The sequence below is a fragment of the Geospiza fortis genome, unplaced genomic scaffold (assembly GCF_000277835.1).
Source record: "Geospiza fortis unplaced genomic scaffold, GeoFor_1.0 scaffold40, whole genome shotgun sequence".
Classification (NCBI taxonomy): Eukaryota; Metazoa; Chordata; class Aves; order Passeriformes; family Thraupidae; genus Geospiza; species Geospiza fortis.
Window position 1 is genome coordinate 18,286,269 of NW_005054297.1, and position 26,635 is coordinate 18,312,903.

General features: G+C 35.3%; 1 protein-coding gene across 2 annotated transcripts in view; it reads left to right on the forward strand.

The window, feature by feature from the left end:
* PDLIM3 (PDZ and LIM domain 3) overlaps positions 1-16,918 on the forward strand; it is a 23,310-nt gene extending 6,392 nt beyond the window's left edge. The window contains exons 3-8 of one of the 2 annotated variants that reach the window (XM_005415524.2): positions 896-980; positions 6,787-6,854; positions 9,839-10,102; positions 12,634-12,761; positions 13,897-14,008; positions 14,908-16,918. In XM_005415524.2, coding sequence (XP_005415581.1) covers positions 896-980; positions 6,787-6,854; positions 9,839-10,102; positions 12,634-12,761; positions 13,897-14,008; positions 14,908-15,097 — 847 coding nt within the window. In that variant the 3' untranslated portion in view covers positions 15,098-16,918. Of the gene's footprint in view, positions 1-895; positions 981-6,140; positions 6,329-6,786; positions 6,855-9,838; positions 10,103-12,633; positions 12,762-13,896; positions 14,009-14,907 lie in introns of both variants that reach the window. The other variant, XM_005415525.2, reaches the window with a different exon arrangement.
* Positions 16,919-26,635: the final 9,717 nt, after the last annotated feature.

Consider the following 26,635-nt stretch of genomic DNA (forward strand, 5'->3'; position numbering starts at 1 on the left):
ACTCTTTCAGCTGTCTCCAAAACTAAGACAGGGCTGATTAACCTGAGGCTCCCAAGGAGGCACAGCTCTTTATTGTAGCTGACTTCAATAATTCTTTTGAAATACAAAAGTGTTTCCTTTTTTTTAAGGAGTGTTGTTGAATTGCTAGAGCACACGCCATAGTTAAAAATTTCTTCTGTTAATTGAGTGTTCTTCTACAGATTGATATGCCATTTAACAACTATCTTGGGAAGTCAATTTCAAGACGTGATAAATGTATATATAAGAAGCAGCATCAGATTCATATTTAACATTACTACTATGCTACTTTAAAATTAACTGCCACATTTCACTTTGTCAATAAAAACAGAACTGTAACTGATATTTTCATGTTTGTTACTTCTGCCTACGTGACTTACAGAATCATCTGTGCAACTTCAATTTCCCCTTGCAAATACTTTGCATACTTAGACTGCACTTCAACATTGAAAAGCAGGCTTGACATGGAAATTATGGTCTTTAAAAAAAGAGAAATTGATATTTAGGATTATTACTAATATAGTCAATTATTCATATAAAATACTCTAAGGACCCAACATTAATTCTAGCAACCATTAAAAAAAAACCTAAAAAGTTTGGTTAGCTCAGGTCAGAAAGGCACTAATCTCCCTTTCCTTTTGCATCTGGTAACTATTAACAACCTATTTCCCATTGTTAATAGCATACATAATTTTTTAAAAGTAAATACATTTTATATATATCAGTTACATATCATTGACATATTTTTATGTCCAAACATTAAAAAAGCATAGAAAAAGCCTGCAGATTTACAAGCTGCATTATAATTTATGGGCACATACACAACTATATAGGAATTCAAATAATTTAAATTCTGCCTATCTTTCTTTCTTTCTAGGGCAGGAACTAAATTATGGTCCCCACAAGTTTCAGAAGATGGCAAAGCACATCCCTTCAAGATAAATTTGGAAGCTGAACCTCAGGTATGAACTCTGAAAAGTTACCCAACCATTTTCATTTGCCTTTTTAAATTCAAAGAGAGCTCTCTTGTGGTCACTAAAATTCTAGAACTTCTAAAACTAGAACTTCATCCATAATTGGCCAGCTTAAGCTCATATGAACCACCATGATTATGACATCCAGGAACACCATTTTATCTGACTCAATGTTTTAGATTTTTCAGCTGTAACCAAAACAAAACATTAAAAAGCTACAACAAATTCTCATTTTCCTTTAAGAGTCTACATATCATCATAGTTTTATTATGGAAATAAAATATGTCCTCTTATTCTGATACAGTTCAAGTTGCTTTAATTCTTTTAGAGATTCTTCGTCATATGAGGAAGTTTTTCATTCAGGAATAAATATCAAGTACCTAAATGATGAACTCATCAGATCACAAACTTCTTTTTGATGTAGTCAGTTAAACAGAGAGATCTTTAAAACTCTTTACCTCCACACATATTTATAATATGCCACAGAACTGAAGTTCACACAAGACCCATGCACAGGTCAATAAGCAAATCACTCACCACTTCTGACTAGGAAAGTCTTGATCATTGTATATGACTAAAGCAAATCAAATCAATTGAAAGCCATCTATCTTTTCAAACTTGAAAAAAGAAAAGCTACTATCAGTCAAAGCCTTCATATTGCTAATAGCAAATTAGCTGGCTACGGCTTGCAACTCATCCTTTATTTCTTTGTCATTCCTCTTTAACCTACATAAACATTTGCTGTTATCTCAAGAGCAGGGAGGGAAGAATATTCTGCTGATCCTGGAAGTCCAGGTTCAAAGCAAATATGTCAAAGTATTTATTCTGTGATATCTTAGGGGAAAAAAAAAAGTAAGTCTAGATTCCATTTCAATAAACCCTGTGTAATAAATACTTCCACCAATTCTGTTTTCACAGAGATGCTCCCAAACATTAATACAGCATTTCAGTGTTGCACTTCTCTCTCTTCATTCTGATCTAAAACTTGCATTAAGTGATACAGCAAACTCCATCAGAAATAATATAGCCTCTTCTGCAGCAGAAATACTATAGCAAAGAAACAAAACTATTTTAAATGCATATTCTTGTGGAAGAGCTAGGATACTCATTAGATGACTAGCAATGGAACAAATTCACTAAAAAAGCTGTAGAGAAAACCATGCAGGCATGCATGACACAAGAGCAATCCCTCTGCATGAAAGCTGCATTCCTAAAAAGGACAGTTCCTTAAAAATAGATCACAAGATTTCACTAAGTGCTATTTGGCAGACTATTGAAAAGCAGCCTCCATTGGGCAATCAGAAAAACTGTTTCTCCTAGATTAAACAGCCAGCATTTTCATGGAATGGAATGGAACTCCTAGGAAGTTCAGGAGTACTAAGTATATTTCATAAATAGTAGGCATCCAAAAAGTAGCAATGCTTGCAAGCAAATATACTAAACCATTTGTGGAATGTTTTACATTTTAGATTAAATTCTTCCATCTGAGTATCCACCACTGCCTGTGGAAGAAAAAATACATATAGCCTATTTTTCTACAATTGCTGGAATTTAATATTAAATTTTACAGCATATTTAGTCACATCACAAGACACAGCAGCATGTATACCAGTATAAAAAACAGTAAAAATTTCTTGAATCTCAGATGACAAATTTTTGCACAACTACAACCTGTGCTGTCCAAGTCTTATAAGAGTTTGCTGAATTCTAACATGAATACAGGAACTGAAGCCAAGATGAATGGAGAAAAATGCAAAAGCAGTGATGTATTACTTCAAATATAAAATTCTTTTATCCAAAAATATTGCATATATTTACTGATGTGCAGAAATGGAAAACCACTGACTTCTATTTATATAATAACTGAAATTACTCAGAAGGCCATAGATCTTATAATTGTATCCATTTTTTTCACTCTTATCAAATAGACATTTTAAAATTCACTAGGAACATTAAGAGAAGCCAGTTATTTAAAATACATTATGAGTGAACTAAATAACAATAACAAATTTCTCACACAATCTTCTTAATAAGTATCTAATTCAAGTTGGTAAGCTAATAAAAGATATTTACAAATGAATGGAAACCCTATTTTAAATTGTTCAGCTATGTGGCCAAATATTTGGCCAAAGAATGCTTACTTTAGCTTCAATGAATGAAAATTATTCTACAGATTCATGGAGATGGCTATGTGAAACCTGATAAACAATTAAATACTGTGCCCACATATAGTATGGAACAAGGAACTTTCACACTGTAGCAAACTTCTGAATCAGCCTGAGAATCTCCAAAAAAACATCTGGAGACTGATACAGGCAATTGTTGGAGCACAGTGAAATTTCTCACTATTTTTAAATCTGGGAAGAGGAAACTGAGGCAACAATTCTAATTCACAGCACTAAGTGGCTGACTGAGAGTCACTCTTGAAAGCTACACATTCCCACATAAAAAAAAGCCACCCTGATTTTGATAGTCTGGAGCAACCCATTGTGTGGATAAATAATAGGAAATAGCAGACCACTTGAAGAATAACTAGTACAATCACATTGTATTCTGAAAAAAGGCAATTTAGAACATAAAGTTCTCAACAAATATAAGTAGAAAGAGACAACAAAAGCATTACATGGCAAATTTTATCATAAAATTATTTTTAAATGCTTTCTGCTGTATTGTCAATGTAAAAGAATGATGACTCAAATGTTTTCTGTTATGATCCCTTTAACCTCATTGAAAATAATTTTGTATTCATTGCCACAATTTCTTGAATTGTTTTCATTTGAACTTTTCTTTCTTATTTCTACCTTTGCCTTTGAACTTTGAACGTTGAGTCAGACTAGACTTTTGGCTATGAAGGAGATTATGCATTCCTGGGAGATATATTTTGCACGTAGATAAGTATAAAAATCTAAGAAAAACACAACCCATTGTTCTAAGAAGTTATTAGTCTATTACCATTTAAAATCAACTTTTGAAACAATACAATTGTGCTGGGCTAGTTTTGAAGACCTACCTCTCTTTATAACAGCATTCAAAGATAAAGATCTTAGTCACATGATACCTCCAAAACGTACACATTTGTGTTTGTTCTGTCACAGCAATTACCCCAAGGAATGCCATCATATAAGCTGTGACAGATGCATTTCTACAGGCTTTTGGTGCTACATTATTTCTATTCCTGACACCTGTATCAATGCAAAAATATAGCTAGCCCTGAAAAAAAATCAGTCAGTTGGGAAAAAAAATAATTAATTAAGTACTGTATATCTCCAATATTCCTATTTTGAAATTTCAACAACATCTCCAATATTCCTATTTTGAAATTTCAACAACTTCCAGTTCTCATTTAGCTTTTGAACTAAAAGAGGACTTTTCACAGATTCAATGATATCAAATAAACACAAGAGCTGGACTACTTTTGCTGCTGTATGTTCTGTCACTGACATTTTACATTACTAGATGAGTTATAAAGAAAGCAGAATTTAAGTCTCACTAACTGCAAGTTGTTTCACAACTGTTACATTGCAAACATGCTGTTATGGTGCCACATCTTCTGTTCATTTCTCCATAAGAAATGAAATAGGGGGATGAAATTACAATGTTCACAGTTGGTTTTGTTTGTTTTGTATCATACATGGATATGAATCAATTTTCAATACTTCAACATTAATATCTTTCATTAAGTAGCCCTGATCCTAAACCATTAGATTATTTCTGTTTACTAATACATTTTGTTAACTGCAACTCTGTTCTATCAGACAGAAAGAAGGAATTGCAAGTAAAAGCTATGTGCTCATTTATCTGATTACTGCTTTCAGTAGCCTCTTAAAGTGCAATGCTGCTCAACATTTTCATTTAATAAAGCTGCTTTTTACTGTTTGCATTTTCTGGTTGCATATTCTATATATCCATGACTTTTCTTTAGTCTGATCCTAAACTGCTGTATAACAATTGTACTCAATACCAAACCCAAACTGGAGAACTGGAAAAAGTTTCTATGAAAATTGGAGTATTAATGACCTCTGCTATCTTAACATTGCAAGTTCAAGTTTCTAAGGAAAAGACCAATTCAGGTTGTAGAAACCTCTTTGTTAGAAACAAAAGCTTTTTATTCCACATGGATGGAAGTTCAAATGCTCTCACTGTTTCCAAAGAGTGCCACATGCCATCAGGACAAGGTGATGGACTGCAGCAGTTCATGTTCTTCACTCACTGTGGAAAGAGGGAAAAAACCCTCAGCAGATGACAACGTTTTTTTCAAAGTCCTTATTTCTGAGGCTTAGGAGTGGACCTGAGCTGGGAGGGCCCCAAAGGACACTGTAATAAATACGCAGAATACAAATAAGTGAATTTTCATGCAATCAAATGTCTTTATCATTCCTGGCCAACCACTACAGAAGGATATATTAAGATATCTGCTAAACCATCAGAGATTATATTTCCAGATCTTATCCTTTCAAATTCCACAAACTGAAGAAATTATCCTAGTAAATGACAAAAAAAAAAAAGTATGGCAGAATATGGGCACATAGGCAGAATGATTTCAAATTTACCCATTTCTGGGTTTTACTTATTTATGATGATTTCACATTAAATTATAGGGCAGTGAAATTTTTGATACACAGATATACTTTAAAAATTAAATACATTCAGAAGAATGTCCTCAATCTGATGCCTCTTCAAGATTTTATTTCAGTTAAAATAAGCATTAAAAATTATGTGTTTTCTAGATAAGACACTTGCAATAAAATCATACTGTTGGAAGTCCCTCTATCACTATGTGATGAAAATGAAGAAGCTGGAGATTAGCACTAAAGCAAAGAAATTAAGATAAGCATATATGAAATGTTTTAAAATAATAATGTAAACCGTGTCAAATCTGGGGACCAATATGAAAGGTCACTATAATATTCATCCCTCCCATTTCTTCTAAGCCTTCTGCTTTCCTGGAGGTGACAAATTAATGTGTATGGCTCAAGTAAGACATAAAAAATTCATGGAAAAATATAATATGCTTGCACCAGTTAAAAAATAACAGAGTTGCAAAAGTAAAAATGCAGTTATTAACAATACTGGTGTTGCCAGATTTACTCATTGCTAGCTTTGGTGTGCATTGTAGCTCTGTGTGTTTTGTCTGCCTATCACGTACAGGAATTCAAGCCTATTGGTACAGCTCACAACAGAAGGGCCCAGCCTTTTGTTGCAGCAGCAAATATTGATGACAAAAGACAGGTAGTGAGCTCCTCCTATAATTCTCCAATTGGGCTCTATTCATCGGGCAATATTCAAGACGCGCTTCATGGACAACTGAGGGGTCTCATTCCTAACTCAGCACAAAAGTGAGTATTGGTATTTACTTATGATCCATCATCATTTCTGGTATATCATTATCTGTTCTGGTTTCAATTTAAAAGTCCAGCTCTTGCTGTTTTTTTCTGAGACTCAGGAGATGATTCATTATCCAAAAAAAAGGGTGATTAAAGAAACATTTTTTTCCAACACCAAGAACTATCCATTCAGCTTTCTAGTAGCAATGCTGCAGGTAGCTAAAATTTTCCCTCTGCTTTGGGCTGCAACACTACCCTCCAACCTTCTCTCCTGTAACTGCACTTTACTATGCATGTTTCTGAACACTACAGTGATTGTATTTTGGGCACCAGGAATGAACAATCTAAACATGGTTACTTCATGGTTAAAATTTGTAAACATTGTTAGCTACATTTAAACTAGAAAGCATTACGACTGAATGAGGATTTGTAGGCCAAAGAAAGCTATTTCATCTCTTTTTTCTTTACAGGATATCAACTACTTTGAACACAAGCATAATATTCGGCCCAAACCTTTCATAATCTCAGGCCGAAGCAGGTTATAAACTTTCGAGTGCTGTGCTGGATTTGATGCATGGTGTTATTTTTTTAATGGATGGATACTCACCATTAACTAAGCATTCTGATGAATTTGAAATTTACTTATAGTATTAGACAGTCTAATGCTGAAATTAAAAGCAAACAAACAAAAAGAATTAAATGGTTGTCTTTCAGAGCTCAGGCTTGAATTTCAAATTTCTCTTTCCAAAGCAAAGTAGATCTACACTCCCATCTCAGTTATACCGCCCAGAGTCTGAAGTAACTGCAGCCATGATTCAGTTTATAGCACAGCACCAGATATTGTACACGTACAGATCTTTGGCACTGTGAACCTCTTCTGACCAAACCCAGCATAATTTGTTAACATGCTAAATAAAACATAGCTAGATGGTACATATATATTGCATATTAAATATAAATAAAAGATAACCTACATATAAATAAAATATAGCTAAAGATAGAGAGTTATAAGCTAGGCCATTCAGAGATTTCAAATTTGCATTTCAGCAATGACCTCTTTCCAGAGGACAATCTACTGCTGAGCTAAAAGTATTAAAACTGATGCCACAGATTTGTAAAGTTCCAAAGCAGAAAATCTTATATATTTTGATCATTTTAGTGTAATAAATCTCTGTCTTAACTGGTGATAAAATTCCTCACTACTGTTTTCATTATTACACAGGGGACAAAACCAATGCAAACTCTGTGGCTAAAAACACAAGGAAGCTCAAAAGGGCCTGAGGGATGAAATATATTGTGATGTGATCCTGTATCCTTTCTAGCAGTAGCAGTTTGTGGGACCACTAGGTACCACACAAAGCTGGCTTTGGGACCACTAGGTACCATTTTACAAGTGCCTAGATTTATGAAGAATCAAATGAGTATCAAAAGCCTAATCTCACAATTCAGAAATGAAAATGATGCAGTATTTTCCATGACAATGTTGAAGTAAATGGCCTTTTACCAGAATATAAGATGAAGGAAATAAACTGCAAAAACTACCCCAACAGCAATGCAACAGGTTTAAGAACTTCAGTTGGGCAAGGTCTGTCGGGAATTCTAGCACTGGGGAGGTCTGCACTTGCAAACTGCAGAATCTCTGACAAAGAGTGTTGCATCTACAAAACCTTGGTTGTCACAGTTTTTCTACTAATTTTCATCAGTTGGACTTAATCCACTGCTAAACACAGCAAAAAACAAACCACCACCTCAGCTCTAAATATCCCTTTAGAACAGTCAGCAGAGGCTAAATAGGACTTTGACTAAAAGAAGATATGACTGTGGACTGTGGGTTTGAGCTAATGGATTGGACATTGGACAGAATTTGGGACTTCACTCTGGTGAAACTAACTGGAAATTGTCTTTTATATATAACTATATGCTATTTATTTTTTACCTATCATTTATTCTGTTTAATATTATTTTGGCTTCACTTAGCGAGTGAGAGTTGTGCTTTTTCTAGTCTTTTCCTGCTACATTCCATTTACTAACACTATTAGCACTGACAGAACTTATTCTACTGCAGGATCTGATGGGGTGGTATTGTTTCTTCTAAAAGAAAATATTGCAAATATGTATGTTGCCCTATGTGAATTTTTTGGCTGGCTCATGCTTGGTGATGATGCACAACTATATTTGCATTAAGGCTTGCCTACCATTTCAGGAATGCTTTTGTTTGACATATCTTTGATGAAAAAATGTGTATTTCCTTTTAAAACTTTGAGAAAGTGGTCCTACACAAATACTGCTTTGAATCAAAGGGAGAATTTGGGGTTTTCTACAACACCCGAGAGTAGTTACTGGGCAGAGTTCTGTACTATCAAACTGGGAAACACAGCATTGTCCCACATTTACACAGCTTGGAAATAACCACCCACAACCATGATATCAGGCTGGAGGACAGAGATGAAACATTTATTGTCCCACAGATCTGAATATCACATAAATGAAACCAATGACTGTAGAAAGATTTGGTTATGTGCTGTTACACAGCAACAGCAAAGAAATACCCCTTAACAAAGAAATCCCCCGAAGTATACCATGCAGACAAGACTGAAGTGTTCAAAATAGTGATACTGAAAAAGACTTCAGGTCTAATATTCACATTCTTTGCTAATCTTTTTTCAGGTATGTTGAATTGGTGTACAGTTACTTCAGTCATGTCAAGCAACACTAATATTTTTTAAAAGTGTACTTCTTATTTTTTCTATATAAAGTATATGTAAAGTCTACTTCAAAAGCTCTAAGATTAATTCTCTGAATTAACCCATTGTTCTTGTGAAGGACTACTTTACATTCTACTGGAAACACTGTGATTTAGAAAAGCAAAAGTAAGCCGGGATGTTTTTGTAACTTTTCTTCTTTGCAATAATCAACAAATACTTTTTTAAAAAAAAAGTTGAACTAGTTTTAAAATATTCCTAAATATCTTACTCTAGAATTTAAGTAAATCTAGGAAATGTCACATTCATTATTTTACACTAGTTCATAGTATTTTTTTGGCAGTGTAGTGGGATAATTGTGAGGTACAGAACTGGAATGATGTGTCTAGGATTCTTCCAGTGCTGCAGGTGTTTATTCTGCCTCTGACATGAACAACTTACATAAGTTTGCCTGCTACCCTTTTTATAGATTATAAGAATTACTCAGAAGAATTTCTCAATAAAACCTAGCACTAAAAATGTAAAATAATGTTACATACTGAATTATTTCATCTATCAATTTTACTATCTTTAAAGAAAATGCATGCCAGAATTTCAAGGACTGCTTTATAGCTGGCTTTGATGCTTTTTATAGGAAAACTATCATCAATAACCACACGTACTTTTGCTTTTCTCTACTTTCTGTACTTTTGCTTTTTGGAGCTCGTTCCATTTATGCTTTTCAGCGCTGTTAACATCACCGTACCCCTGTCCTTTTGTCTTCACTCTCTGTAACCGCACGCACACTGCACCCTTTCCTGCCCTGCGGCCATGAACACAGTGGATGCAGCACTCCCTCGGGGCTGGACTGTGGCAGTGGGCGCAGCACCCCCTCTTCCATTAGCACGGTCAGCTCCATCTGCCCCATGGAGCTCAAAGCGGTGTCTAAGATGGCCCCCAATGTGCCCCTGGAAATGGAGCTTCCCGGTGTCAAGATTGTACACGCCCAGTTTAACACACCTATGCAGTTGTACTCAGATGACAATATCATGGAAACACTGCAAGGCCAAGTTTCTACAGCTCTGGGGGAAACACCCATCATAAGGTAATTAGAGCAGCATCTATAATATTTATGAATACACTAATTTAAAATATACCAAAAAAATAGTATCACACTGTTCCTATGAAAAAGGGGAAAACAGTTAGAGAGAAACCAACTAATTTAAAACCATTCAATATTCACTAAAATATTAGTAATATCTGGGTTTTAACCCAAAGTATTAAAGGAGTCCATCAGAATGTACAAATAAATATTTTTTAAGCAATAATCTTAGAATTGCAGCTAATAAATAAAAACTATGATACTAACTGGATTATTACCTGAATGACCACTCCAAATCAAGACTCTGATTCCCTCCAAAATTTAAAACTTTTAAATAAACTATTATATTTATCTAATAATGATTTCATAATTTTCTCTTATTAATAATTCATAAAATAATAACAAAATTCATATCTACTGTTGAAATTCAGGTTACGAAGATTAGGAAATATTATAAATGGTTATAGTGTTCTAGATACTTGACTCCCATTCTAGAATCATTCAGTACAACCAAATCTCATGTAAAAAGAGACAGAATTTACTGTAGGCCTACAAATCCATGTCTGATTTGTGAATTCATTCAGTGCACAACTAAAGTCAGATAGGAACCTTATGTACATGGATAACAATTATGACTATACAATAAAAAGTTTTAAAGCACTATTCATTTTTTAGGAGACAATTCACTACTTAGGTTGCTTTATCTTTACCTGTTTTACAACAGTACTTAAGTAAGTTAACAATTCATAATATGTATGGCATAAAATAAAGATAAGTACTAATATTTTAAATAAGCAATAATCACTGGCACCAATGAGCCTTCTTCAGCACCTTGCCAAATTTGGCTGCTGCTAACAAAAAATCCGTATCTATATAAAAGTATTTTGGTTCATTCTAGTTAATGAAAACTGTAGTTAATGAAGTCTTTTCAGAGTGAAGTTACTCTATTGCTCAAATATTTATGCTCAATCAGAACAATTAGAGTACAATAAAAGAAAAATTTGCTGCTTCATTATTGTGAAATAATGGATTAAGCCCAAAGTAATCAGATTTCACAGTGCCTGTGACATCACCTACTCTCTCTATGCAGGTTTGAAATGTCTCTTGCTCTGGGATGGCTTTCACTATGAATGCATTAAGAAATGTAAAATGACACATTTGTGTCTGGGGTTTTTGCCTTCTGTATGTAATTGCATTATCACTTGCTTTATATTTATAAATATTTTAGTAAAGAGGAGATAATTCAGGGGTTTAATTAAACATCACCAAGAATTGTAAAAACTACACTACTTCTATTCATTAAAAGATTCTGACAGGAGAAACTGGTAGTTTTTTCACCAGCTTAAAGATGGCTCAAAGAAATCTACTGATTGATGAAGATCAAAAAATTCACTTAAGCAACAGGGGTCACTGTCCAACTGCTGCTGCTCTTACTGGGCCATCTGGCAGCTTGGATGCTACCTGGAGAAACAAACCAAACCATTAAAGAAAAACCCAGTCTAATTCTTTGCGGACAGTAGTAAGCCAGTTGCAACAGGAAATTTAAACTGGACATTTGCGTGTGTAGCTGTAACAGATTTTATCAAAGTAAATTTGGATGCTTCTGATTACCCTCAGTAAGTGTATGAAATTTATAAATGCTACATAGTCAGTGTAATTCCTGTCAGTGCATACAGTGGTCTACTCTTCCTCTCGACTACTTAGGACACCATTTATCATGAACAATTTGAAATATTCAGCAGAGTTTAAAATGCCATTAAATATTCTCAGTAAAATCTTTGTCTCACAGGTCATTTGAGATTCAACCACCAACTCCTGTTTGGACAATAAATTGCTTTATATTTTTATTATAACACTGCCATTGCAAAAGAAATCCTTGTCTTATTTTTTATTAAATTAAGAAATAGAGCATCCATTTTTCAGTATTCACCTTACAGTGTTTCCTATTTTGCAGTACTTATTTCACTCCTTTTTGAAATTTCTGTATGTTTAATAAATAACAATTCTCTTAGTCAAATCCAAATAATCACCATATTACCTAGTGATCGAGCTAACTTAGAAGTCATGTTCTCCCAAAAGATTTGACTGGTTAGGTTTTGGCTGACTTTATGTAAAGGCATGAGCTGTGATTTTAACAACATTCTTGAGAGCAGCTGCTGCAAAAAGGGAACTTCTGGATGCCATAGCAGAGAGCACCTGGTAATACAGCAGATGATTACTGGAATGAAACTACTTTGAGATTAAATGGCGTTTTCTCAAATGCCAGTAGAGTCAAAACAGTAATTATGGAAATATGTAAATGAGTTTCTAGATTTGTTTTTGTAACAGTTGCATTGATTTAAGTTTTTTTCATTACTTTTTAGATAAAAAAGAGACTATATAAAACAATGCTACCTGAGAAGAAAGTTTCTCAATAGCCATAGGAGCATGTCTTTATGTTTGTTTCCTGAATCATACTCTATGACTGGTAGAGACGTTGCTTTAGAGTTATGTTTGATAAACTGTTTTTATCTGCTCTTCCTTCTTTAACACAGTGACCCATCTCCCAACTCAGTGTGTCAGTCTGATGTGTACAAGATGCTGCACGCCAACCAGGAGGAGCCCAGTCAGCCACGCCAGTCTGGCTCCTTTAAGGTGCTCCAGAATTTAGTCTCCGAGGAAGGTGGTTAATAACAACATATTCTACCTTTTCAAATCATTTTTAAATGTTTGTGGGAGGGGGGAATCTGTGAAGAAAGTAAGAAAGATTAGAGATACAATTCCTGAAAGCCCAAATAATTCCCAACCTTACAGCTACCACACCAGTCTTCTGCCATTTCTACTCCTTGCTTGTACAGCAAGCAGTCTCCTCTGCAAATACAATGCAGGTGCTGATCACATTTTCCAGAATTTCCTCTCCGATTTTAAGATCTTTAATATCCAAAGTTGACTTTAACTGAACAATAAAGTTTTATCTGTGAGAATTTTTGGGACAAGCTGCTTATACTCATGACACCAAGAAAGAAAACACCCTCTTCCATATCCAGGAAAAGAGGAATTTAAACTAACTCCTGAAATCCCCTTAAAACTTATTTCCTCTTCATTCTAAATCAAAACTGAGGAAGACAATATAATTTTCAGTCATATTTCCTTCAAATGAAGAAGTTTTGAAAAAAAAATTATTAAAGGCTGCAAGTTTATTATATTTACAGTAAGCATAAAGAGCAAAATAGAACCAAAATTAACCTAAAAGGTAATATTTTAAATTTTAATGTTTATATATCAACATTTACTGGAGAAGGAATAAAGACATCCAATTGTCTACATATATATCATTGTGGGATTTTACTTAGCATTTTCTTGTATTTTGCTATTATTTTGTATTCATGTCATGTTACTAATCTTTCCAAATTGTTTTAAGTTAGTTATACAAATAAGAAGCTTTCTGAAAATAGGTGTTGATTATATCATGTTTCTGTGTTAAAGTCCAATTCTCCTCCCTCTCTGCTGTACCCAAAACCTACTCTCAGAGAATTAGGTGATGTCCATGCAGCAGAGAGCACTGCATGTGCAATCTCTTTTGGACTTGCTTTTGGCTACAGCTTACGCAATATTTCTCCTGATTCCAAAGAGGTGGAATCTGGCCTACCAAACCTTTCTAGTGGGACTGCATTGTTTGTTCATGTAAGTGAAAGCCTGTAAATACATGCAGAAGTGTATGTACAGTACAGAAAGTACAGAAAAGCGCAGAATAGTATTTAACTGCATCAGATGCTTCTATATTATCCTGTACATAACAGGATTGTTTTGTTTCTTAGATGGGCGCCCTGTGGGAACAAGAAGTGTGAAAGCACCTGTAACAAAGATACCTACTGCCATGCCTGGTGTCCAGAAAGTGCCACAGTGTGACAAATGTGGGAGTGGGATTCTGTAAGTTGTTTCTTTTTCATTTTAGAAATCCCCAGCTCAAGCACACGTCATCCTCAAACACCACTGCAAACTACAGAAGAGCATTCCTGTAATGCTGCTAGAGAACAGGGGTATAGAAATATATTGTTCAAAATGCCAAATTATAACCTGTACCTTCAACAATTTTAATACAGATTATATAAGTTTTGACAAAGTACCACTGAGGTTTTAATTGAGATTTCTCAGGACCTTTTGCAAGTCAACTATTAACAATTACACAATGAAACCAGCAGCTACCTGTGCTGTGCTGTGTCAGGCTTTGAATTCTCAAAAATTTCTTGTTAATGCAAAGCATCCTTTTCCCAACCCAGTGGGAGTATTCAGAAAGCTCTGCAGTCCTGTTTTAAAACTATCAGATTTCTACCTGATTGACATCACTAACTTCAGCAAAGAACACAGATAATGATGAACTGAGAAAACACACACATGAAGAAAAAGCAATGTGGTTTCGAAAGTGATTTTGTCACCCTTTTGATAGGCTAGGCTGTGCTTTCTGTCTTGTAACCAAACCAACATGTTTCTTCAAACCCTTCATTTTCCAGTGCTCGTGAACTATGTGATCAACTCTACAGCATTTTATGTCACTTACTCAAACTCAGCATCCAACCTTAAATTTTATAGTAGTTTCTAAAACCACAAGATGAACAACTGTAAAGCCTTAAAATAAATACCTTGAACATACCTTGTATCATAGAATCACAGAATGGTTTGAGTTGGGAGGGAATTAAAGATCATCTAATTCCAACCCCCCTGCCATGGTCAGAGACATCTTCTAATAGTCCGGGTTGCTGCAGTTTCTTTTCTCATTTTAAATTCATATTAATTGATTGAGACTTTCTCTTTTCCTTGTTTCCATATAGAGGGACAGTGGTGAAGGCACGTGATAAATACCGGCATCCGGAGTGCTTTGTGTGCTCTGACTGCGATCTCAACCTGAAACAAAAAGGCTACTTCTTTGTGGAGGGCCAGCTGTACTGTGAAGCTCACGCCCGCGCCCGCATGAGGCCACCAGAGGGATATGAAACAGTCACGGTTTACCCCAAATGCTAGTCCTAGGTTAACACACAAATATATGCATGCACACACAAAGCCTTTACCAGCTTAGAACTGCAGTACCAATGTCAGGACTTCTGCCTAAATCCAAAGTAGCAGCTTTTAAACCTTTCCCTGTGGGATTCTGAGAGAGGAAGAAGTCCTTGTTAGCCAGCAATAGTATATTATACCAGCAAAATTCTGCTAAAATATTGGTTTTGAAACTGTCAATACAACTCAAGGAAGTTTAAACTGAAAAAGCTCTCCTAGAACACAAAAAGTGAACCAGCTGAGGTATTACATGAATGCTACAGCATTATGTACACACATAAATATATTATATACATAAGTGCTGTAAGCAAGACATTACTTTTAACTTAAAGTAGGTATTTGTGCAAACACCAACGCCATCAAAGTCTTACAGCCTGGGCCGCTATAAATGTAGAAACTTGACAGATTAGAAAAGCAGCAATTTTACATGTTTAGTACAAAACAAGCAGTTGTTCATGTCTGCTATTATTCAACTATCATTAATGTATGCCCCAAACATGTTTTGCTTACTTTGCTCTGAATTTGGGGTTATATTGCCTTAATTTTCTGATGCAGCAACTGTGATAAAAAATAAATATCAAGTCATACAATAAGTGGTTAGTATAATAAAGGCTGGTTAGTATGAAGCAAAGCAAAGTTCTATGTTGTCTTAATGATTTTGAAATGATATCAACTTTCATATCACTTTGCAGAAAATTGTTTGAAAGCATGCACACACATAAATTGCGTTTTTTTGGAAAAAGAACCTCACACTCTAATAGGAATTGTGAATTCATTGTGAATTGAGAATGAAAACAAATTTTAAATTTTTTCTGCAGAAAATGATAGTGGATGTTTGTATCTCCATATTTCAATTTCCATACTAGAAACAATGGGGAAATATCATCACAATATCTTTATTGCTGGCAAATTAAAGCTTGGACAACTTTAAAATAAAATGTTAATTAAAATATGCAAAGGCAAGGTCTTTTATAAAAAAGCCTGGTGAAGTCTTAAGGAATAAAAAAACAAAAAGCTGAAGGAATATGGGTTTGTAATCAATTTCTGAAACTTGTCAAGGACTACACTGTTTTCTGGTAGGTGCCAGCCACATAAATACATGTAACAGGAAAACCATACTTTGCACTTTTAGAAAACATCAAACCAAGTCATAAATTCTTTATTGGGGTAGTTTGAACCTGCTCTAAATTAGAAAAATCTACAAAATTTTATATCAAGTCCACAAGACTAGCAAAAAATTAACAACCCAGAGACAAACAATCCCATGTACTTTTCCCATTCTATACTGTAAGAAACCTATAATACAAGTAGAATAAGGAATCAAAATAAATTATACATACTTTAAATTTATTTTAAAAATTCACAGGTCTCAAAGACTTAAATACAATTTCCACACATTCAAAGACTTTTCAAAATGTCTTAAAGTATTGTTTCAGAACTCAAATGTTTTCAAAATGTGTGTGTCACTGCATTTATTACTTACATTTCCATATCAAAAGCAGAGATTTTTTTTAAAAAGTGTTGCACCCTTTTCAAGGCTAGCTCCTGAATTATTTTTGGGCACAAAATACAATTCTGCTCCTCAGGTATCATGGAGGAAATGTGTAGTATTAATATTTTTCCATTGATACAGCTCATAAATCTGAAAATCCTTTTGAAAATAAGAGTGCGCATAATGTCTATTTTTACAAACTTAAAATGCCATTGGTGATTTCAAATGTTTGTTTAATTTTTATGTCTTTGTGGAGTAACTAAAAGTAAAATTAAAACTACTACATATGAAACATATTTTGTGTTTGTTTTTATCTGGTATGGAAAATGAGGAAGTGTGAGTGTCAAGTGACCTGACAACAACAGAGGTTTGGATTTCAGTTGGAGAGAGCAGTGTGCTTTGGATTGATCAGATCCCTGGCAAGAATGAAAGACAATTTTTATATTAGGCATTTGAGTACATATCCAGGGCTTTCTGAAACAGAATGAGATAATGTGCTTTCCAAACTAAAGACTCAAAACTCCTCTCTTTAACACACCAAATACACCAATTGTAAATGTGGGGAAACTCTTGGAAATGCAGACACAAGAACTCATAGAACATGTCCTGATGCTGAAACTCTGGGGTAAGTTCAGCAGTATTGCATCATCATGTAGTGCTATTTTGGGAGGTTTGAAGTTGGATGTGGCTTTGATAGAATCAGAAGGTAAGCCTATCTAATTGCAGGTACTGACCTAGATGAAAATCCATACAACAGTATAACATCAAGTCAACCCTTATTTCAATTAATGCAGATTCTGAAACCTCTGATCCTGATAGACGAGAAAAATAGGAAATCTCACCCCACAATCACTTCAGTCTGGGAGAACTGAATATAGTTTTAAATGTGAGAGGAAGATACACCAATTCTCTCTATTGCATCCTCAAGGTCAAATTCTTTACTCAGTAGGGTGTCATTGGTTCCTGGTACATAAGGTGGCCACCTAAAGTTCTACCCACTTTATCTTCTGTATTCAGAAGTGTAGCCAGTCAATCTTGATGGTAGCTTAATGACACTGTGCCTCTCAGCTGTGCCTGGACTCTTACACATATTACAAGCCAAAGGCAGGCATGGCATTTATTTTTAGCTGGAGAAAAAGGTAGGAAGAGCGACCTCACATGCCTTTCATCTCAACTCTTCAGATGTTGATCAGCAAGTGTGAAAAGCTTTCCCTAGTTATGCTACTGCTACATAAACAGCAAGGCTGTTCTGGGAGATGTTAAAAACTTATAAGAAACTGCAATACTCCAAATGAGGAAGCCAAGAATTACTTCTGAAAATACACGGGTTAATTTATATGTTACTTTTGAATCAATTCTTCCAAGAGAGATGCTTTTGCTCTTTTAAGTAATACAGTTTTGCCAAAAAAATCTGAAATCTTAGAAACTACTCTAAAGCAGCTAAAAGAGATGGTTTTTTCCATCAACTAAATAGCTTCCTTCATTTTTGCAACTACCTTTCATCACCTAAAAAATTAGACTCACACTTCAGATCAGAAGTGGGCTATTGAATGTAAACCCTCCACTGTTCCCACTGACTGCATTTTGGTTCACATGACACAACTTCAGAGTGCACAAAGTGGTTTCCTTCAGGATAAAATTCAACCAGAAGTTGTGATCTGGGAGCACTGCTAGTGCACACCAACCAGTAATGGGAACTCAATCCATAGAATCAAACTAGAACTGAATAGACCTGTGCCTGAGACATATGTTAAGGCAGATGCCTCAGTACCAACTGATGTGCTCCTATTGAATCTTGCTGCCTTTTAAAACACACTTAGCTTCAAGAATTGCTTGCAAGTTTCATAGAGAAAAGACTTCTTAACAGAAATTAAATTACTGACTGCTTATCCAGTCTCAGAAATTGGACCTAATTTCAGATGTATCAAAGCTCAGAGCTGTTTGATCAAGACTTCTGGTTCAAATTTCTATAAACCATATCAAAGAGCATAACTCTGCAGCTGGGTATAGATCTGACTTGCTTGTAAAAGACATGTATGTGATTTAAACTCCATTTTAGGGGTCTTTTTCACAAGGATAAGACCATAATTTTCCTAGTGGGTTCATAAATTTATAAATTAAATGGTGGGAAGTAAAACATGTTTGCTGGCATGTATCCAGCAAATTTCTCTCTGAAGGCAAGCATACTCTGCAGATTTATCCATTTCTGTTTCTCTTTTCTGCTTCTGTCATCCAAGCAAGCTATTCAGATAACTTCTTTGAAACTGTTAACAAGAAATCTCCACAAGCAGATTATTTTTATCTTTTTCTAAGTGCACAAAGTTTTGAAATAAAATGCAAGTCTTCAGTTTATGGTCAGTGCCATCAACTAAAATCTTTGCCTCCACAGCATATGCTGAATAAAAAATGTTATCTACACAATGAATTCACAAAGGATTTTGTTTCTATATATGGTAAAGCACATTTAGTTCAGAGTTCTCAGTGAGTGTTTGCAGTTACATGCACTCTACCTAATCCTCCCTCTCTGCACAGCAGAGCAAGACCCAAAGATCAGTAAAGCTCTAGTAAAGTCTTGAAAGATTGTATATTATATTATATTATTTTGAAAAAAAACCACTGTCTTTGGCACATGAGGGGACAGTTGCCCAAAATGAACTGTTAAGGAAATACTGGTTTATACAGGGTAGACAAAATTACAGCTGTGTTAGAGTGACAAATCACAAAACACAGAAGTTGTAGAATAGTTAAAGATTATTACTTTTACTCAGAAAACAAAATATTCCCTAAATACTAACAGGATTCTGAGAGGAAAAATCTCTTGCAAGGTTTTTACAATTTTTCTTTTCATGTTACTGTTCAAAAACAGATTTAGATTTATAGATGACTCATTCTCTGTATAATGATTTTTAAAAATAGTATATTCTTGATTTGAGAAATTTTTAATTATCCTGTAAACACAGGACCTTATAAAAAGTTAAACATTAATCAGACCAGATATCCAAGGAGATATGACTGGAATAATATGTTCAATGGCAATAAAATAATACATGCAGCCAATTATCTCTACACATTCAGGCCAGAACCAAGTTTCTGTATTACAACAAAGAACAATGTTCTGATTTTATGCAAAACCTGTAAGGTGTCAATAGCAACACTTTACACTCCTGGCACAAAGCACAGAAATATCCAGTTCATTTGCAATGAGAAAGGAATCTGAGTTTCCCAGCACCAGCTTTGCAGGGTAATTATGAGGTGCTCACAGGCTGCACACAGGAAGCACAGGAATAGGTAGTTTTCTGTGAGGAAGAGTAAATCCCAAAGAGAATCTATGAACAAATGACAATCAGTCTTTCACTTTAGTTACAGACAAAATATCATTTTCATATACTGACTATTCAATTTGTGTAGAAGTTATTCAATGCATCATTAATAAATTTATGCTATTTAATAATCATGTTTCTGAATGAAATTTCTCTATTATAATTGGCAGTGTCACAAATAATTCTCATCACTGCTTTACTTTGTGCAATTTGGACTTCTCATATTTTTACTTCCATATCTTGCACATTTAAGAAAGCTGGGAGTGGAATAAAACTGCCAAATATGAGACACTTAACTAAGACACTTTTATTCTGGCTTTCTATTATTTTCCAAGAATTGCATACCTTTCTGCTGTTCAACTGTTGCAAATTCCCTCAATCTCGTTTTAATTTCACTGCAAGAATATCCCTATATTCCAAATCATGGTCACGTTTACAGAGAGCTTCTGTTCACTGCTCCAGATCTCTCACACCTCTTTCAGCAAGCCAGTTTAAAACTACACACAAGTAGGATGTAGGAAAACTCTACTTGTGTCAAAATTAAATTCTTCCACTGTTTGTGTCAAAATTAAATTCTTCCACTGTTCACCTTACCTCATCCTACAAGGAAAGCATATATTCCAAGATAGCTCAGAAGCAGAAATAGTCCAACTCTATCAGTCACAGTATTGAGAATTAAAAATAATTGGTAGCCCACAGTTTAAAATTCAGACTAAGCAGACAAGGTAGTTACAGTACAGAAGTATAAATGGCATGATGACTTATAAACAATTTTTCACACAAGGTTAGTGGACTGAAGTTGAAATAAAAAAGCTTTAAGAATTGCAAAGTGAGAAAAATGCACAGTAATCACTCAGCACAAAGAAAGAACACACAGAGTGTGAAAACTAGTCATACACCAAGACACCAGCAAGATCTTTTATCAGCTGATCCAATTACTGGCTGGCTCATAACAATTTCTCTCTTCCCTAAGTAAAAATGAATTGGAAAAAAAGTGAAGCCAGGTAAGGATCCTGCATTGTATTAACAGCACTAGTTCTTTAAACTTCTGCTTGGGTATAAATTAATGTATGGTTACACAATCTCAGGAACTTCAGAAGATTCCTTAATCCTAATACTGGAGTATAATTCTAAAAACATGCACTTGTTACTCCTCTGACTCATCGTTCATCTAACAGTTTCCATTCTGGCTTGTAATGAAATTCTTCTCTAGGAGCACATGCACCAGCCAGCTCTGGTAATGGCCTTCCCTACATACTTCCTCTTCACTGCTTATTAACAACTCGCCTTTCTGAATCCAGAGCTACTCTCACCCTTGACAAAGTATGAAAGTGTAATGTTTCAGAAATACACACTGACACACACTGCTGTTTTTCCTTACATGTCCACAGAAATGCCAACGAGGTAAGTTCCCTTATTAAGGATGAGGTTTTGGTGACCCCATGATATTTTTCTTTGAAAAACATGCCTAAACACAGATGGGGCTTTTGATGTCTGTTAGCAAAAATTGCACCAGTTATTGTCCTACTCTAGGCAGAAGTAAGGACTGAGTAAAATGTGCTTTACACTGGTAACATCTGGGCAAATAACAAGCTGTCAAATCAATCATGGGTATACTGTGGCATATAAGGAAGAAAAGGCAAAAACTTTGAGGCATTCAGAAGACAATGTTGCACTAGATCTCACTGCTGTTTGCCAAAAAGCTTTTCATGGCAATTAAATCTCCCGGAAACAAAGCCTCCTCCTGAATGCTGAAAGGGCTCAAATTCATGTTCTCAACACAATACAAGACATAAAACAGAAAAGTAGGACAATCTCTTTTTTCCCAAAATTCCAATGTCAGACAAAAACGTTGTGTCTAATTTTATATTTAATTTACCAATAACAGAGCATGCTGGATACATGGTACAAAATAATTAGTAGAGCAGAACAGTATGAATATTTACACTCATACAGATTCCTCTTTGAAAGTGGGCAAGTTTGCCAATAGTGGTGATACCAGAATCCTGTTTTGAATGTATCCCTTAAATGACTCGGCCCTTGATATTTCAGACATTGCTGGAGAGGTCAATTTACATCAACAGCTCTGACTCATACACTGCCTCTCAAGCTAGAGAATCAAAGTGACATTTCCAAGTATTTAACGGATTTTGTCTCTATGATCACCCGGTCAGATCCCAATGCCTCACACACTTGTATCTTCACTCCTATCATGTTTCAATAAACCTGTCAAGCTTGCACCTGTTCAAAGGTTGGTGGAACATGTCTACTGATCATCTCACAATAATCAACAAGTGGCAGCTGTGCCTGTAGCTGATTCTAACATTTCTATCATTATGAGGGACATAGACAAATTTCACTAGCTGTTCATATTTAGCCTGTATTTCTTTAAGAAGATTCATGAGGCTATAAAGACCTGAGTCATGCACTCTCAAGACAGATTGCCATCTGATACTGTAAGTTAAAAGAACAATGGGCTGCTTCTGAATAAGTCTCTCTTCTTTTCTCTCTTTTTTCCTTCTTTTATTAAAACCAATCAGCAAATAACTCTTGCTGAGTTTTTCTGGGAAAGCTTTTTTAGGGAACAGTCAATGTCAAACACCAATTAAGGGAAATAGGAGTCATCCTTGGTATTTCTTGAACATTCATGTTGAGAGAGTAATGCCAGACATTTTCCTAAAGCTTTATGTTAGATGAAGTTGAAGCATTTTGCAAAATAAATCAGTACTTTAGGGGTTCAGAATGTATTCAGCAGTTTTTAAGAATATACCAGTTCTGATTTTATTAACAATAGTGTCTAATAAAAAGAAAAAGGAAGGAAGGAAGGAAGGAGACAATTCTCATATCTTTGAGAAAAAACAATTTACCTTCATCTTCAGAGAATGTCTCTTCCACCTTAAAATTATTACCTTTTAAAAAGTAAGATAAAGCCTTAACTCGTAAACTTACCCCCCAAAATAAAGACATTTTGAAAGTGATCTTTCTTCTTTACTGGAATTGTTCTACAGTTTATATATTCTTCTTGAGGCCTTTTCTTCTAAAAAAGAAAAAAGGAAAGAAATGGCTATTTACTTGTGATCTTTTCAAGATCAGGTTTTATGTTCACATCCAATTCACTTATCCAGAAAACAGAAATTATTTTCTCCTAAATAAATGAGCAATCATTAACTTTCTTTCCATAACTTTTTTTTTTCACCAAACCTTTAATGGTTTCACACTAAAATGCTGCAGCAATTCCAGCTTAAAAGTGATCCAGTCAGCTGCCCATAGCTCTTAAGGCAAGCAGTGGGGAATGAGATGAGTGGGCCACTCTGGTTCCCACATGAGCACAATAGCATCTATATGGTCCCATTCAAAAACTGATGTCAAAACCATCTTCTGGGGCACACAGGGGATCTCCACCACTTGTACACAAAGCCTGGGACTGTGCCACCAGGGCTCTGCAGAGAGATTTCTTCCCTCTTCCTGCCTTGGTAGCCAGAGAAGTCCCGGTCTGGCAAGAGCTCTGAAGAGACTGCATGCCCCAAGTCAGAAGAGACAAAAGCTAATGGGAGTCCTTGGAAGTTACTCTCAAGATACTCTTCATCACACAAGGTCATCTGGACGTCATCTCTTCACAGATTTTACTGTCCCTGTTAGCTGGCCTTGTTATGGTGTTTTTTGCTCTTGTCCATACTAACTGGTCACTACAATTTTTTCTTTATTTCTCTTTACTCCATGCCTAGCTCTTTCTTACAGGCATTTTATCATATTCCCCCTATAATTTTAACTTTGATTTGGCCTTGCATATTCCAGGAGAATTTTTTTTTCTTCCCTTTTTCTAATAAATTATTGATAAACTTAATTTAGGAAGTCTAGCAAATTCCAGAAGAGCATCTTTGAAGTGAACTTTAGGTTTATTCTTCTCAACTTTTCCTCCATTTTTGACTCTCAATTCACCATTAAAATCTGAGGCTGAATTACAGTGTGTATAATCTCTTCCAAGCTTGCTCAACAGCCTGAAAATCTTTAAAAAATTCTTTACACTTTAAATCTGCTATATAACTTTGATACTCTTTGGAAATGGGCTTTTAGGGGTTGGGGTTATTCCCCAAGCATCATATTATTCCTCAAAATTAGTAATACAGTCTCATTACTATTCACCCTGTCTTTACTCAGACAACTGCATGCCACTAAACAAATCACATATTTCAGAATCCTTACTATGCTTTTCCTTATTTTACTTGTCAATACTTCCTGAATTTTGTTTGCTTACTGCTAAATTTCTGGCAATTTCCTGATGCACAGTGTTGCTCTACTGTTTTTCATCTATTCTTGTTCTTGGTTTTCAGTTTCTTTTCCCTCCACATCTCTTGTAAATATTTTTGGGTGGTTTTCAATAAGAAGCATGTTGTAATGGAACTGCAAATTAGATGAGTCCTTATGTTAACAACAGAAAACTAGGATATTATGGGAAAGAGCTCATGAGAGAAGGAAAAACAGCTACATAAATCATCACTGGCTCCTAAAACTGGCTAAACTAATTCTTCATTTTCAGACTATTAACTAAGAGACCCAGTGTTGTTTTCTGTGATTTTATGCAGTGTTTAACTTCCTGGAATGTCTTTCTGCACTGGACAATTTTCCTGTATTTCATAAGACATCAAAAAAAAATTCATTATTTTTCATTTAGTTTCTTGTTGAAGAAATACCGACGGTTTCTCATGGGTCAATATCTGGATGTGTTTATAGAAAATGAAGTGCTCAATGTCATTTATTTTTATTTCTAAACAAAGCAATGTACTGGTCTTGTTTCAGGTAAAGATGTACATCTGAATTTTGCAATGGTTCTATTGTTTTCAAGCCAAGACTTCCATTATGTTTTCAGGTCAAGACCCCCATACCCATTTTCTGTTTGTCTCAAATTTGGGACTAAACACTTTATTTAGGAAGCTGTGGTATTTTCAAAGAGCTCATCTTGTTTATTTACAGCAAATAGGAGCTGACAACTCCAGAAGGCTTTTCTTGTCATTCCTCCTTGTCTTACTGACTTTTCAGGAATCCAGGAAATCACAACACAGATAAGCTAAGAACAGTCTCCCGTGCACACAAATCCCATGATAGCATAAACAGCCAGCAAAATACCATGAAGAAATTTCCAAGTAAATGTCCTCTTCCAGGGTAGATCTATAATTTCATTATTTAGAACCCTTATTTGATCTGTAAACTGATAGTATACCACAGGATTAACTCTCTCCCTGGCTGGGATTCACACATCACCCTGGTAATGCTAACTTGATGTGTATATCAATTCACGCCATGTATAGTGGCAGAACTCACTGTTCTCAATGTTCGTATCCTCATTGACAAAGAAGATGCAATATTTTGAGAAATTTCCACAATTTGGAGCGCTTGTATCAGGAACTGATAAATTAATTTAACATTTATTCAATTCAAATGATGAATTATTCTTGCATCACTAGTTCATCCTTCTTGCTCTTGCATTCCTTGGAAAAAATGCTTTCTGCTGTCCCCCAGACATTTCATGGTATACTAAGGTTTTTTACAACTTAATAAACATTTTGTAAGTTACCTTTGACAAAACAGCCCAATATAAGAAAAAAAAATCCTACTTGATTTGCTAGCATAGCTTAAGGACAAGCTGAAATCCCTGACTCAAAGATCAAGACCAATAACTGTTAAAAACCATTCCTGAAATTTTAAGGGCAAATTTCTCCATCAGTGACTCCCAGGAAAAGGTTCTAATTCTAGTGAACAGAAGAGCACTGAAGAAGCATGTCTGGAGACAACTTTGTCACTAATCTTAGAACAGGATCCATAAAATTCTCCAAACTGTATGCAAGGGACTGATTTCAGTGACAGATTTTATTCTGTATTAATTATGGATTGCATACATAAACCAAAATTTGTTTTTCTCCTTATGATGCCACAAAAATTAAAAACAAAAATAAATTATTTCTCAGTTGGTAAGTAGCTAAATATAAGATTTACGTTTGTTGGTGTTGTGTAATGCTGCTGGCCTAATTCCAGACAATAAACCCTTCAGCTGTCCCTCAACAGGTGTAAAGTGGTTTCACTAACTTTATACCTCTGCAAAAACACATTCGAACTCTTCAGAGACCCTGAAAACCTTGAGCATTACCATTCTTAAGGACTGAGAGTCATGACCCCACCTTGACTCTCTTACCTATGTAACTGCAATTGCCCATCAAAATGATGCTCTGATGGACAACTATCAATGTCTGTCAGGCTGCAGAACTACGATCCTCCAATGCTATAAACACGTGTAAACTTTCAGCATCAGCACTGAATGACAAGTCCCACAACTGAATATTAAAAAGCCCAAGCTTCTTCAACATCTCCCGCCACTGAACTAGTCAGGCAATTATATTCCAAAAGCCTGGGACTGTTCCGCGAGCGTTCCCTTGAGAGATTTCTTCCCTGTGCCTGCCTTGGTACCCAGAGAAGTCCTGGTCCAGCAAACGCTCTGCAGAGTCTAAGGCATCATATCACAGATTTTTTTGAATATGAACGTTAAATTTAAAGGTTGCGTTTGAACTTGTTCTTTCACCAACAAATCCTGCCAGATCTGTAGCTTTTATGCAATAGCTCTCAGGGCCAAGCGGGCCGCACGAAGAGGCCGCCGCCACCGCTGAGGGCGGCCTGGCCTCCCCGCCCTCCCTTCCCCGCCCT